Raw genomic sequence first — 16,291 nt, 5'->3', positions numbered from 1 at the left:
AAAAGTTGTGGCTGGGGGTACCCCCACCCCTCAGCTGCCTCGAGGGTCCCAGATAAATTGGCCTAGGGGAACCAGCCTAGAGGACTCACCAACCTGAAGTCCGGTGATGAATGCAGGGTAGAGCATCCAGGCAGAATGGAAGGTGGGGCTGTTTCCGGTGGCACTGGGGCTTAGATGGGGTTCCACTCGCTTAAGAGACAGTGGAAGATCCCATCCCAAGATGTGGCACCAATGTAAGGGATCCCACGGAAGCCATGCTGGACACAGGAAATCCCATAAGGGAGTTTATTAAGCAAACAGAGTGTCTCCCTGCACGGTAAGAGAGAAAATGAGAGGAAAAGAAAGAGAATGAGAAAGGGCACACGCTAGAGAGAGTGTGAAAGCCAGGAGGATAGAGAAAGTGAGTAGGAAAGAGAGAAAGATGAGGAAAGATGGTAGGGTAGCTACAGTAAAGCCATTGAATTCCGCTGGGCTAACAGGGGACCAATATTGGAGAAGGATACTTGCAAGCTGACTGATGAACCAATAGCTAGCTAGGATGTTCACTGATTGACAAGTGGTTGGGAGGCGGGGAAAATGGCTGCAACAGAAAGGGCGGGGGAGCAGCTTTGTACATTACAGGTATGGTCTTTAGGATTATTGAAGAAAATATAAATGGGACCATACAGGTTAGAGAGCCCAGTACAATCATGGGGATGAGAGGTCTTAACAACTGGGAATAGGTTTCTTGATTTCATAGGCATAAGTCACCTCTGTTAATTTATTCTTTCACAAAATATTTACCTAAAATATATGCTGATTTTTGCTTTAAACACAGTAGAGAATACAAAAATAGATCAGTCTTAAATGTTATGGAACTTAAACATATTTTAAGAGATAATATATGTATATAAAAATGATGCTACAGCGTGAAATATTAGAAATACTTTAAAGGAGAAACAAAAATGCTCAAAGAAGTTTGAATGGAGTGTAATTTTGTCTGGGATTATAAGTAAAGCATTCCTGACAGAGGTGATATCTGAGTTTGCTTATGTCAAGTGAAGAGAACATAGAATCAAAGAGAAGGTTGCAGAGAACAGCCAGTGTTACCTAGCAGTGTACAAATATAAGAAAAAATGCTGTTGGTTACTGGCAGAATGTAAAGGACCTTAAGTGCTTTGGGGGCATGGATGTAGGCTATATTTTTCAGACAAAGGGGAAATGGAGAGACTGGAAAAAAAAATTATTGAATAACATTATAACCTGTTAGCAATTTGCCAAATGAACACATTAAGGAGAGGTTGAAGGTGAGAATGATGGTGGTGAGATGATAACAATTGAATGGTAATAATAGTGAATGATTATAACACAATGTCTTTAGGCATTTCGGATAATGATGCATTAGGTTGCAAACTCAATTTCGTTGGTGGTTTTTTATCCATTCTGCTTGAAACACCATGATTACAGTTGTCATGTTTCCTTCACCTGGGGTGGTGGTGTATTTTTTAAAATGTAGAATAGAATAGAATGCAAATGTTAGATTAAATTGCATTTAGTAAGGGTGAGTAATGTTTTATGGGCCTTCTCTTACAGTTTTTATAATATGCATATGGAACTATGATGTAAAATATGCTGTTTTCCTTACTATGAATTGTTCTTGATAAAACTCCATCTTCACGGTAACTTTTAATGGTGCTCTACAACTGTAGTTTAGGCAAGAGAGAAGTTTTTGTTTTCTGGATTTTTTTTTTTTTTTTTGATAGTGCTCAGGATCAAACCCAGGGCCTTGTTCATGGTAGGCAGAGAGAAATTCTATGAGCACATTGTGTGTGGGGAGATTAATCTATATTTGAAGTAGATACTGACAAAAGTACCAGTCATTTATTCTGCTGTTTCTTTTAGGAATATGATAGTGAAGGTTCAACTTGATTGGTATATTATAGTTTTTGAATAATCAGTCTCATCACTTTGAGTTGTCTCTTACATTTCTATAAAGATTAACTGCCTTCAAAACAGTTCTCAAGAGAGCATAATTTTATCACATTTTTGCCAATGTCTAGAGTTATTTTTGGTTATGATAATTTAGGGTAAGTGATATGCTACAGGCATTTGGTGGGATACTGCTAAATATTCCACAATGAATAGGGCAGCCCCATACAACAAAGAATTTTCCAGACCAAAATTTAGTAGCACCAAGATTAGGAAACCTTGCTTCAGAGAGACCCAAAGTAGTTATTTAAAATAAATATAATTCTTAACAATATTTGAAAGATTCATGCTACTGGTCTAACACAGACCCAGTGATACTGTTTGTAGAATGCTCTGATCACCAACTTTATTAGATTTAAAATGATATATCAATATTTGCTTACATGTGACCCAAAATGAAATGCTATACAAACAGTTCAGAAATAAAATCATTTCCTGAATCTTAACATTAAAAGTCAGACATATCTTATCACCATAATACACAATAATTTATATTTGGACTATGTGAGTAAATAAATGACTCCCAAGTCAGCAAACCCTGATATTTCATGGGCACTGCCAAGCAGAGTAACATTTACATAAAATATTTGACTAATTCTTTTATGAAATATAGAAGACTAACTTTTCTAATGAATACATGAGACACTTTAGGGAACATATTTTGTTTTTCAGATCACTTTGTGCATAGGTACTCAAGACCTATTTCAAAAAAATTGTTTGAAATATTAGAATTCCATGACTGCAATACTCAGATCAAAAGCTTTAGAGATACACTGGTAGTAGAAATACAAGGGAATAAATTTTTCTTTCTTACGGAGAAAGACAATTTTCTTTGATTCTAAGTACTAATATTCTGTTATTTTCAGGCCTTTAACCTTATAATAATAAAGGACAAAATCTCCCCCTGGTGATCCAAATATGCAAGTGCATCTTCAAAATGTCACTAAAATGGTCTGGGACTGCTCATGAAACTACCATCACCCTCCACCAAATTTTCAAAACAAAATACATTTTTGATTAGATAATTACTACATATATCAAACATTAATCAGGTTTTCTTTTAGCATATCTGTAGTATAGGAACATGTGTATGTGTATGAATGTGCGTGTTAAAAAATTACAGAAAAAAAAGTTTTCACAACTGTAAGTTAGAAGATTGTGGCCTATACCGCCAGATTTTGTTTGTGAAATACATACAGCTTTCCTTTAGGAAAGTCCCCTGAATGCATTTAGAATAGCAAATTTATTTCTTGTGACAGAAAATCTCTTTTGAAAACCAGGAAGAACAGGGACAATTTTAAAAAAAAAGTACTTGTGAAACTTGTGAGCTCTGGAGAAGGGATAGGAAATTATGTAAGAGTTCCCTGAACTCCTTGAGAGTGCAGAAAGTTTCTCATTTCGGGGGACAACCCTGACAAAAGCATACTATACCACAGAGGACCTTAAAAAGTTTGTATTGCAGCTCATGTATACTTTAACTTATTCATTTTAAAGAGCTGAATATCTCTGCTCTAATTTTCAAGCCAGGATAAAATGGCTCATTGCTTTACAAATAAAAATCCCTTATAAATTGGCTATGGATTATTGATGAATTAAAATGATTGTAAAATAAATCATATTCTGTATCTCATGTTGCCAGGTTCAGTCATTGCGTATCACTTCATTGTAATAAGCCCACTGTACATCCAAATTCTCAAATATGTATGACCTGCATACAGTGCTCTTTGTTTAACTTTTATGGTGATTTAGAGGCCTGTTTTTGAAGCAATCCAGCGTCGGTAATAAGTTACTTGTGTGTAGACTCCAGGTTTGTTCTTTTGACCACAGTTATCTCCCCAGCTCACAATTCCAATGAGATACCAGGTATCTTTAAGATCTTTTACAACTAACGGTCCCCCAGAATCACCCTGAAAATTCAAAAAAAAGGAGAAAGAAAATTAGCTTGACATAAAGCTCATTATTTATTTTGATGAACCACATTTTATTATTAAGCAGAAAAGAGTATGTATAGATTAACAATGTAGAATAATTAACTGAAACATGAATTTAAAAATCATAAATAGCTGTAAGGTTCAATTTCCACATCTTTGTATTATTGTTTTTTTGTACACAATACTTAGTTAAAAGGAAAAGTGAATATGAAGAACATGTAAAGGGTTAAAAGCAATTTATGTCTCACATTTCCTCATTCAGCCTGTTTCCCCAGAAGTAACCTGTATATATTGATTTTCTGTTATATAGATGGAGATTTAGCTGCTTTACAACCTCTTTATCACTTTTCCTCATCATATCTTTATGTTATGTATCTCCATTTTGGGTTAAATTAACAGCCAATGTTTACTTTAATCTTTGACATACTTTGTAAATGTCATTTATTAGTGACTCAAGTGACATATTTTGCTTATTTTATTACATTTGACATTTGTTGGGCAGAGTTTAGTTTCCTAGAACTAATAATACATTCTTTTCTTCCTTTTTTTTTTTTTTTTTTTTTTTTGTACTAGGGATTGAACCCAGGGGTGCTTAGCCATCTAGACACATTGCCAGTCATTATTTATTTATTTATTTATTTATTTATTTACTTTTTGGAGACAGATTCTCACTAAGTTGGTTAGGGCCTTGCTAAGTTTCTGAGACTAGTCTTGAACTTGTGATCCCCCTGTCTCAACCTCCTGAGTCACTGGAATTACAGGCATGCACCACCATGCTGGGCTATTCTTTGGCTAGTTTTCCATGTACCTTGGCAAATGTGTAATATTCCAAAAAATCTACGTAGATTTAACAGTAATGTTTACTAATGCTCAAGGATATCAAAGACACATCAGTTCTGGAGACTGAACCCAGGAGCGCTTCACCCCTGAGCTACATTCCCAGTCCTTTTTATTTTTAATTTGAAGACAGGGTCTCTCTGAGTTGCTTGGGGCCTCCTCAAACTTGAGATCTTTCTGCCTCAGCCTCCTGAGTCACTGAGATGTCACTGAGTCACATTGTGCCACTGCAGGAACACATCAGTTGTTTTACTTTCTCTGAAGATGTTCCCCCATCTCAATATACGCAGACTTTCTTGATTTCCCTGTTTCCTCCCTACACACACACACACACACACACACACACACACACACCCCTTCCTTTTATCCAACTTAGACTGGTTAGTTTAACCCTGGTGCAGAGGTGATCCTGGGACTGTCTATTCATCACCATTCTTTTGTGTTGATTTACAGTGCCTTGGGTTCCTTAACTTCCACTTTCTTGATTTTCTCCCTTGTAATGAAATATCCTACCAGGTGGTTTCCTAAGAAAGAGGTACTTGCAAAGTTCTTATCACCTATTGTAAGAGGCAGGGCACAAAGGTACCAAGCAGCTATATTACAGAAAACTGAGTGCCAAACAAAGGGCCCAGTGAGTAACAGAAGAGGACAGAGACAGAGAACATAGTGGGGGTAGGCTTAGAAGCTTATACATACACGCAAAAAAAGAGGAATTATGCTCTTTCAAAATAAAATTTATAAAATGTGATATATAAATAATATAATATGAATAAGAAAAGCAATATTAATATGATTAATGTTAATAACAAAATACTAAAAGGTGAATTTAGAACAATAAAAGTAATATAAATTGTATAAAATATAAAATGTAATATACAAATTAACACATAACACTGTGGACTCTCAGTAGGTAGGAGGACAGTTGGCATCCTTGGTGGGGATGTAGTGTGGATGAAGGTGCAACAGCAGCTCCTCACTTTAGTGTCTCAAAAGCACCTCAAACTCCGCATGGGTGATGCTGGACTCAGGATCTCTGTAGGATGTGGATCTTTGCCCTGACACATTGTTTGTTACCACAATTTTCCAAGTTATTCAAACCAGAAATTTGATTTATTTTTATTTTCATTTTTTTTTTAGCCAGAAATTTAGGTATCATGCTTTGATACTTGCTCTCTCCAATCATATCAAAGTCATCCCTTCACTTGTCAATTTTAGCTCCTAACTTCTGTGTTTAGCTCCGTCTTCATGCTACCTTCTTATTCCAAATTACCATTTTCAACTGGATTTTTGCAACACATGCTAACTCATCCACCATGGCCATATCCAGATTTTCTCCTTACTTGAGCAGAATGATTTTCAAAATGTTCAAAATTGCCTCGGAGCCAGCGGCGCACTCTGGCCTGCAGGCAGCTTCAGGGACCAGGACAGGGCAGCCAGGGACTTCCCCAAGCAGCCCTGCTCCCTCTGGTGGGAGGTACCTTTCAAGGCTAGCTTCTTGGAGCAGACCGCCCAGTGACAGCCTTTCTACACAGAGCCAACCACAAGTCCCGGAGTCAGCGGAGAGCTCCGAACCACAGGCAGCCTCTGGGACCAGGGCAGGGCAGCCAGAAACTTCTCCAGGTGGCCCTGCCCCCTCCGGGCGCAGGCTCTTTCCATGGGGTGATCCAAGATGGTGGACTAGAGGGTGACTGCACCTCCTGTCACTCCAGAACTCAGGATTCAAGAAGGGGAGGCATTGAGAGACTTGGACTAAAATGGAGCCACGGGGTAAGTCTCCCCCACCAGGTGAAGCTTGGCCTGGGCGGCAGGCCCAGATAGGGGCGGCTTATTAGAACAGGGCAGGCAGTTAGTCTTCCCCAGGTAGCCCTGCTCCCTCTGGCGGTGGGCTCCTCCCACACGGCCAGCTTCTCGGAGCAGGGCCCCCAGTGAGAGCCTTTCTGCACAGAACCAGCTCCAGGTCCCAGAGACAGCGGCGAACTCCGGCCCGCAGGCAGCTTCAGGGACCAGGACAGGGCAGGCAGGAACTTCCCCAAACAGCTCTGCTCCCTCTGGTGGAAGGCACCTTTCACGGCTAGCTTCTCAGAGCAGACCACCCAGTGAGAGCATTTCTACACAGAGCCAGCTCAAACCCTGGAACCAGTAGCAGGCTAGGGGCAGCTTTCTTCAGAAGCACTGCATTATCAAGTTCCTCCAAGACTTCAGGCTACTGAAGGCTGGGAGGTGATACACTGGAAATCTACCGGGACACTATAAGCCAATAGAGGAAATCTGCAATATCTCAGAGTCCCACTGACATCTGACTAATATGAGAAAACAAGGGAAGAAAATGTCCCAAACAAACCTAGATACTATATCAATAAAACCCAATGACAGCACAGCAGAAGAAATGTCAGAAAGGGAGTTAAGAATGTGCATAATTAAAACAATCAGGGAAGCAAACGAGGAGATGAAAGAGCAAATGCAGGCATTGAAGGAGGAAATGAAAGAGCAAATGCAGGCATTAAATGATCGCACCAATCAACAGTTAAAAGACCAAATATGGGAAGCAAGAGATCATTTCAATAAAGAGTTAGAGATACTGAAAAAAAAAACAAACAAACAGAAATCCTTGAAATGAAGGAAACAATAAACCAAGTTAAAAACTCCATAGAAAGCATAACCAATAGGATAGAACACCTGGAAGACAGAACCTCAGATGTTGAAGAAAAAATATTTAATCTTGCAAACAAAGTTGACCAAAAAGAGAAGATGGTAAGAAATCATGAACAGAATCTACAAGAATTATGGGATATCATGAAAAGACCAAATTTAAGAATTATTGGGATTGAGGAAGGCTCAGAGAAACAAACCAAAGGAATGAACAATCTATTCAATGAAATAATAACAGAAAATTTCCCAAATCTGAAGAATGAAAGGGAAAATCAAATACAAGAGGCTTATAGGACTCCAAATATACAAAATTACAACAGACCCACACCAAGGCACATTATTACGAAAATACCTAACATACAAAATAAAGACAGAATTTTAAAGGCCGCACGAGAAAAGAATCAAATTACATTCAGGGGGAACCAAAAAGAATATCAGCAGATTTTTCAATCCAGATCTTAAAAGCTAGAAGGGCCTGGAACAACATTTTTCAAGCACTGAAAGAAAACTGATGCCAACCAAGAATCTTACACCCAGCAAAACTTACTTTCAGATTTGACAACAAAATAAATCCTTCCATGATAAACAAAAGCTAAAGGAATTTACAAAAAGAAAGCCGGCATTACAGAACATTCTCAGCAAAATATTCCATGAGGAAGAGATGAAAAACAACGATGCAAATCAGCAACGGGAGGAACTAGCCTAAAGGAATAGCCAAATAAAGGAGAAACCAAACCATGTCAAAAAACAAAAATTAGTCAAATGACTGGGAATACAAATCATATCACAATAATAACCCTGAATGTTAATGGCCTGAACTCATCAATCAAAAGACATAGACTGGCAGATTGGATTAAAAAGAAAAATCCAACAATATGCTGCCTGCAAGAGACTCATCTCATAGAAAGAGATACCCATAGACTAAAGGTGAAAGGATGGGAAAAAACATACCATGCACATGGACTCAGCAAAAAAGCTGGAGTATCCATCCTCATTTCAGATAATGTGGACTTCAAGCCAAAACTAGTCAGAAGGGATAAAGAAGGACATTACATGCTGCTTAAGGGAAGCATAAATCAGCAAGACATAAGAATTATAAATATCTATGCCCTGAACTTTGGCTCATCCATGTACGTCAAACAAATCCTTCTCAATTCCAGAAATAATCCACAACACAATAATAGGAGGCGATTTTAACACACCTCTCTCACCACTGGATAGATCTTCAAAACAAAAATTGAATAAAGAAACCGTGGATCTCAATAACACAATCAACATTTAGACTTAACCAACATATATAGAATATACCATCCAACAAAGAACGAATACACTTTCTTCTCAGCAGCACATGGATCCTCCTCTAAAATAGACCATATTTTATGCCACAAAGCTACTGTTACCAAATACAAGAAGATAGAGATACTACCTTGTATTCTATCAGATCATAATAGATTGAAATTAGAAATAAATGACAGAACAAAAAACAGAAAATTCTCCAACACCTGAAATTTAAATAATACACTGTTATATGATGAATGAATAACAGAGAACATCAGGAGGGAAATAAAAAAAAATTCTTAGAAGTAAACGAGAACAAAGACACATCATATCAAAATCTCTGGGACACTATGAAAGCAGTACTTAGAGGAAGAATTATTTCATGGGGTGCATTCAACAAAAGAAGTAGAAATCAACAAATAAACGACTTAACACTACAGCTCAAAGCCCTAGAAAAGGAAGAGCAGACCAACACCAAAAGTAGTAGAAGACAGGAAATAGTAAAAATCAGAGCCGAAATCAACGAAATTGAAACAAAAGAAACAATTGGAAAAATTAACAAAATAAATAGTTGGTTCTTTGAAAAAATAAACAAAATTGATAAACCCTTAGCCACACTAACAAAAAGAAAGAGGGAGAAAATTCAAATTACTAAAATTCGGAATGAACAAGGAAATATCACAACAGACACGAGTGAAATACAAAACGTAATTAGAAGCTATTTTGAAAATCTATACTCCAACAAAATAGAAAACCTCGAAGACATCAACAAGTTTCTAGAGACATATGAATTACCTAAACTGAACAAGGAGGACATACACAACTTAAATAAATCAATTTCAAGCAATGAAATAGAAGAGGTCATCAAAAGCCTACGAACAAAGAAAAGTTCGGGACCAGATGGGTTCTCAGCCGAGTTCTACAAAACCTTTAAAGAAGAGCTCATTCCAATACTCCTCAAACTATTCCATGAAATAGAAGAGGAGGGAACCCTCCCAAACTCGTTCTATGAAGCCAATATCACCCTGATACCTAAACCAAATTTTCGAGGAAAGAAAATTTCAGACCAATATCCTTAATGAACTTCGATGCAAAAATTCTCAACAAAATTTTAGCAAATCGCATACAAAAATATATTAAAAATATTGTGCACCATGATCAAGTGCACATTTAACATTGTAAAGGCCATCTATGCTAAGCCCATGGCCAATATCATTCTAAATGGTGAAAAACAAAGCATTCCCCCTAAAAACTGGAACAAGGCAGGGATGCCCTCTTTCACCACTTCTATTCAACATCATCCTTGAAACTTTAGCCAGAGCAATTAGACAAACCAAAGAAATTAAAGGGATACGAATTGGAAAAGAAGAACTCAAACTATCCCTGTTCACTGATGACATGATTATATATTTATAGGAACCTGGAAATTCCACCAGAAAACTTTTAGAACTCATAAGTGAATTCAGTAAAGTAGCAGGTTACAAGATCAATGCTCATAAATCCAATGCATTTTTATACATAAGTGATGAATCTTCAGAAAGAGAAATTAGGAAAACTACCCCATTCACAATAACCTCGAAAAAAATAAAATACTTGGGAATCAATCTCACAAAAGAGGTGAAAGACCTCTACAATGAGAACTACAGAACACTAAAGAAAGAAATTAAAGAAAACCTTAGAAGATGGAAAGATCTCCCATGTTCTTGGATAGGCAGAAATAATACTGTCAAAATGGCCATACTCCATATGGAAATTTATGATTACACAAATGGTATGCCTTTATGCCATGTACAAACAGAGAAACAACATGTATACCATTTGTTTACAATAATTAAAAAAAAAAAATGGCCATACTACCTAAAGTGCTATACAGAATCAATGCAATTCCAATTAAAATCCCAATGATTTATCTCACAGAAATACAGCAAGCAATCATGAAATTCATCTGGAAGAATAAAAAACCCAGAATAGCTAAAGCAATCCTCAGTAGAAAGAGCGAAGCAGGGGGTATCGCAATACCAGATCTTCAACTCTATTACAAAGCAATAGTAACAAAAACAGCATGGTATTGGTACCAAAATAGACAGGTAGATCAATGGTACAGAATAGAGGACATGGACACAAACCCAAATAAATACAATTTTCTCATACTAGACAAAGGGTCCAAAAATATGCAATGGAGAAAAGATAGCCTCTTCAACAAATGGTGCTGGGAAAACTGGAAAACCATATGCAACAGAATGAAATTAAACCCCTATCTCTCAGCCACACAAAACTCAACTCAAAATGGATCAAGGACCTCGGAATCAGACCAGAGACCCTGCATCTTATAGAAGAAAAAGTAGGTCCAAATCTTCAACTGTTGGCTTAAGATCAGACTTCCTTAACAGGACTCCCATAGCACAAGAAATAAAAGCAAGAATCAACAACTGGGATAGATTCAAACTAAAAAACTTTCTCTCAGCAAAGGAAACTATCAGTAATGTGAAGAGAGAGCCTACAGAGTGGGAGAAAATCTTTGCCACTCATACTTCAGATAGAGCGCTAATCTCCAGAATATATAAAGAACTCAAAAAACTCTACACCAAGAATACAAATAATCCAATCAACAAATGGGCTAAGGAAATGAACAGACACTTCATAGAAGAAGATGTACAAGCAATCAACAGATACATGAAAAAATGTTCAACATCTCTAGTAATAAGAGAAATGCAAATCAAAACTACCCTAAGAGTCCATCTCACCCCAATTAGAATGGTGATTATCAAGAACACAAGCAACAATAGGTGTTGGCGAGGATGTGGTGAAAAAGGTACACTCATACATTGCTGATGGAGTTGCAAATTAGTGCAGCCACTCTGGAAAGCAGTGTGGAGATTCCTCAGAAAGCTTGGAATGGTACCACCATTTGATCCAGCTATCCCACTGCTTGGCTTATACCCAAAGGACTTAAAATCAGCATACTACAGAGATACAGCCACAACAATGTTCATTCCTGCTCAATTTACCATAGCCAGATTGTGGAACCAACCTAGATGTCCTTTGATTGATGAATGTATAAAGATACTGTGGCATATATATACAATGGAATATTACTCTGCCAGGAAGAATGATTAAATTATGGCATTTTCAGGCAAATGGATGAAATTGGAGAATATCATGCTAAGTGAGATAAGCCAATCTCAAAAAAACAAAGGACGAATGATCTTGCTGATAAGCGGATGAGGACATATAATGGGGGGTGGGAGGTGTTAGCGTTAGGGTTAGGATTAGGTTTAGGGTTAGGGTTAAGGAGGGTGGTTTGAATGGAGGAAGGAAGGACTGTATAGAGGGAAAAGAGGTGTGGGAGGGGTGGGGGGAAGGGAAATAAATAACAGAATGAATCAAACAACATTACCCTATGTAAATTTATGATTACACAAATGGTATGCCTTGACTGCATGTACGAATAGAGAAACAACATGTATCCCATTTGTTACAATAAAAAAAAGAAAGTGAAAAAAAATGTTCAAAATGGTTGAGAAACTTCTTTAACTTAGCAAGCATCTAATAATACTCTAATAATACTCAGACAATGTTTTGAGAACTTCATACGTATTTATCACATATTATACATTTTAACTTGATTAAAAATTTTAGTGGCTTTCCATTGCTCTTTGGAAAAAGGGCAAAATACTTAAGATGGCTGACAAGGTCTTGCCAGCTAACCCTCTTGCCTCACCTGACAACGTTGAGCCTATATCTTCTGTAATCTGCTAAAGGTCTTCAGTTCCTATGGTTCTCTCTAGCCCATCATCATTACAGCCTTCCCGGTTAACTCCTCCTCTTTTGGTGCTAGTTCAACTCTAGCCACCCTTCAACTTCAGCTTCACCCCTCTAAATGGTGTTCATTTTTCTTATATTCTTACAGAAATATGTCCTTTTTCTTCCAAGCACTCTATTACAGGCATCTTCCTTTATTACTGTATATTCTGTATTAATGCACATTTGTGTACTGGAGAGTCAGTTCCCTGAAAGCAGCTTCCATGTAGTAGCTGGCATGGTGCATGGCACAGAGCAGGGAGTTTAAGCCTTTTTGAATAAATAACAGACTTAGAATGAATAAAACAATTATCAGGGAAAATTCTGGACTAATTTTCCTATGCATTATGTTCCCAACTACCTGGATTTGAATTATGGTTCCTCTAGAAAACTGTTTCCAAAACCCACCTACTGTTTTATGGAAGGATTTCTAATGCCATATTGGGAGAACACACCCATCAGTGCCTGCGTAGTTGTTAGAACTAGAATTTTTTCTTTTTGTAAACTCTTGATTGAACTATAAACAGTAAGAAAATCACAAGTCTGCACTAACTTGTGAAAATTTTCCATTTCTGTCTTTGATGTCAGTAGTTCTGATCCTTTGTCATTTGTGTTTGGGTCTTTCCTCACTAGACTTCTGGTAGAGAAATTAAGGTCTCTCTCTTCTTATCCTGTATGTAAGGCATGGACTTTATTGAGTTCCAGATCAATAGTTGGTAAATTTGCGAAAGTCAGGCTGCCATTGATGCTCAAGCTTCTGTTTTATCACCACATAACCCCATTAACATCACTGTACTAGTGTCTTGGATCCTTATGCTTGAGTCACTTCCTTGAGAACTTACCCTGTTTTCCTATAGGTTTGTTTTATTACTTTGCACAGCTGGGCAGGAATTTTACCTCTGCTGCCAATCCACTAAGGCTTCCCTGGGACCACCAATACTTCTGAGACTTCTCAGTAATGTCACCGTCTGAACTCTCATCCTTCTCCTCCAAATCTCCTGATGCCACCTTCCACTTTTTTCCCATGGCGTTGACCTTGCTGGAGTCCCTCAATTCTGCCTGCCTCCCTCCTTCTTGGCAACTGAGGTTAGACATGTGCTGGATCCTGCTCATGCCCAGCCTAGATGCTACAAAACTCATTGCCTCCTTTTCTGGCAGATGTTGCCCATGCTGTGTAGTTTATGGGACTCCGGACAGAGCTTTCTGCCACTTGATATCAATACCATTCCTATCATTTCACCACACAGAGTTACCTCATTGGAGTTTTCAAGAATCTCATGTTAGAAACCAAATCCTCTGGGAAGATGCACACTCATACCTTTGTCAGAAATATACATGCCAGACAGATGGTAGAGGACAGAGGGATGCACTGGGAAGAACGCTAGGCTACTGCCAATGTGACCTAATCCACCTTTTCACTGTTAATTAGACTTTTCACCACACACACTCCTTATGCTCAGACCCAACAGATTATGTGAGATTCCCTCAATTAGGAATTGTAACTATACCTTTGTAGTTTGGGCTGTGCTCTTTCTCTTTTCTCTAATTTTTTTTTTTCTTATTCTGCAATTGGGCAAGTACTATTTGCTCTTCAGGACTCATTGAAATATCATCTTTCTGACACTAGTTCCAAAAATGTTCCCTTCAAGGAAATGTATTTGTTCCTCATTATGTTATTTATAACATCATATTATTTCCTTCTTCAGGATGGGAATCCTTTGAGGAAAGATACTTTGCTTTATCAATCTTTGGATTTCTGGTTATTAAGAAATTTTATTGGTTTATTTGATAGTATCAAAGAAACATTTCACCTATTTCATTTGACTTACTAAAGCAGTTTATACTATGTATTTGCTGTAAAATTTACATTTAGAAGTTTTTGGAGCTGATGTGGTATCTGTATTTTGTACTAATATAAATAATATAGAATATAGAATATTTCCTGGGTCAGATAAAAATTTTGGGGGGTGGTTATGATATTTGGATTATTTTTTCTCTCCAACCTACCCTGCAGGCATCATAAATTCCTTCCAGATATCCAGCACAGAACATTCCAAATTTTATGTCATTGCCATACACCTGTGGTTGTTTGCACACAGCATTACTTATGATCTTCACTTTGGCTTCTCGAAGATTGTTTTGGGATTCTCCTGAAAAAAAAAAAAAGTAATTTTAACTTGCATAATGATCATCCTCCCTTTGAGCAATGTTGAGAAGACTTTTTTTCTAATCTTCTTCATTCTAAAATTGTCAATAGAGAATAAGTTTAATATAAGCAGTCCTAGAGAAAAAAATTCTAATTAAATTTGGCACATTTAAGGATCATTATTTTCTATCACATCTTTATAAATACCTCTACAAGCAAGAAAACCTTTAGATTTCCTTTTTGGAAAAATCTTTGTGTATTTATTTTAAAGTAATCAGTTTATCTGAGTATGGTAGTCTACACCTGTAGTCCCAGTGTCCTAGTGATTTGGGAAGCTGAGGCAGGAGGATCAGAAACTTGAGGTCAATCTTGGCAATTTAGTAAAACCATATATATATATATAGACTAGTAATGTAATCCTGAGCCTGATTTTGGGTTCTATCCCTAAAACCACATACACAAAAATAATCAGTTTATATTTTTTAAAAAGGCATTTCATTTTTTATGAAGTTTGTATTTGTGGGTTTCAGATTGCTCCCAGAAACTATATATGCTTAGTTTTCTCAGCTTCATAAAATAACTATCATACCATACACATTTATTTTATCCTTTACATTTTATAAGGAACTTTCACTTATTAAATGGCAAGATGGCATCTCTTATATAGATTAGGTACTCCAGGTTATAAGCCCCCTGAAGTCTATATTATTGCAGGCAGACTTGGCATAAAACTAAGAATAGCGCATGAATTCTGGAATTCCTTATATCAAACCATGTATTGCTTAGGAAATCATGACACTGGTTGCCAAGACTTTTAGGATGACCTGCCAAATTGCTATGTGATTCTCCTCCCCACAAGTAGGGTAGAAATCTGTTACTATAATAGACATCATTCTAATGATTAGGTTAATGTTATATGACAAAAAAATGTGAATTTTACATTCGTAAATAAGATCACTAATCAGATTGATGTTGAGTTAATCTAAGGTAGGCCTGACCAAACCAGGGAAGGCTTTTCAGAAAGAACATAGAATTTCCCTGAGTTCAGAGATACTTTGCCAGTAGCACTGAGGAAGCAAGCTACCATGAGTTCTACAGCTGTTAAGAAACAGAATTCTGTCCACAACTGGTGAGCTTAGAAGAGAATTCTGAGCCACAATAAGGCCATACCCAGTCAATACCTTGATTGCAGTTTTGTGCGTCTCTGAGAAGACCACACTAAGCTGAGTTTGAGTTTCCAACACATGAAATGGTGAGATAATAATAAATGGGTGATGTTGTAAGCTGTTACATTAGTAATTTGTTATACAGTAATAGAAATCTAATACAGACACCATCTCAAGATTTTCAAGAAGATAATTTCAAGATTTACTTCTGGAGAGGTGTTTGCACATATAGCATATAAGTGAATAACTCAGAAATATGCTAAGGAATTTTGAAAGTTATTTTTTTTCTTCAAATACAATTATTTTGCCTATTACATTATTATGTACAGTGCTGGGAAGAGTAAAGTGAAACTGACAATCCATACTTTGTAGGTGATAGGGTAAATTCATAACCTTTTCAGTAAATTAGTTGATAAAATATTTCACAATTATAAAAAGCATATCCTATAAATTTTGGACATCCCTCACTATATCTTACCTACTGTGTAAATACTTAAAAACATTTTCTATAAAGC

At 37.0% G+C, this 16,291-nt stretch overlaps 1 protein-coding gene across 1 annotated transcript in view; it reads right to left on the bottom strand.

Annotated features, from left to right (window-relative positions):
• Positions 1–3,290: 3,290 nt before the first annotated feature.
• The window catches only part of LOC124994582 (transmembrane protease serine 11A-like), a 51,420-nt gene continuing 38,419 nt past the window's right edge, over positions 3,291–16,291 (bottom strand). Inside the window, exons 7-8 of the mRNA XM_047566679.1 lie at positions 14,472–14,614; positions 3,291–3,875 (exon numbers count right to left, since the gene is read on the bottom strand). Coding sequence (XP_047422635.1) covers positions 3,714–3,875; positions 14,472–14,614 — 305 coding nt within the window. The 3' untranslated portion in view covers positions 3,291–3,713. The remainder of the gene's footprint in view (positions 3,876–14,471; positions 14,615–16,291) is intronic.

The sequence above is a fragment of the Sciurus carolinensis genome, chromosome 10 (genome assembly GCF_902686445.1).
Source record: "Sciurus carolinensis chromosome 10, mSciCar1.2, whole genome shotgun sequence".
NCBI classification, from domain to species: domain Eukaryota; kingdom Metazoa; phylum Chordata; class Mammalia; order Rodentia; family Sciuridae; genus Sciurus; species Sciurus carolinensis.
This window is presented reverse-complemented; position numbering and strand designations above follow the sequence as displayed.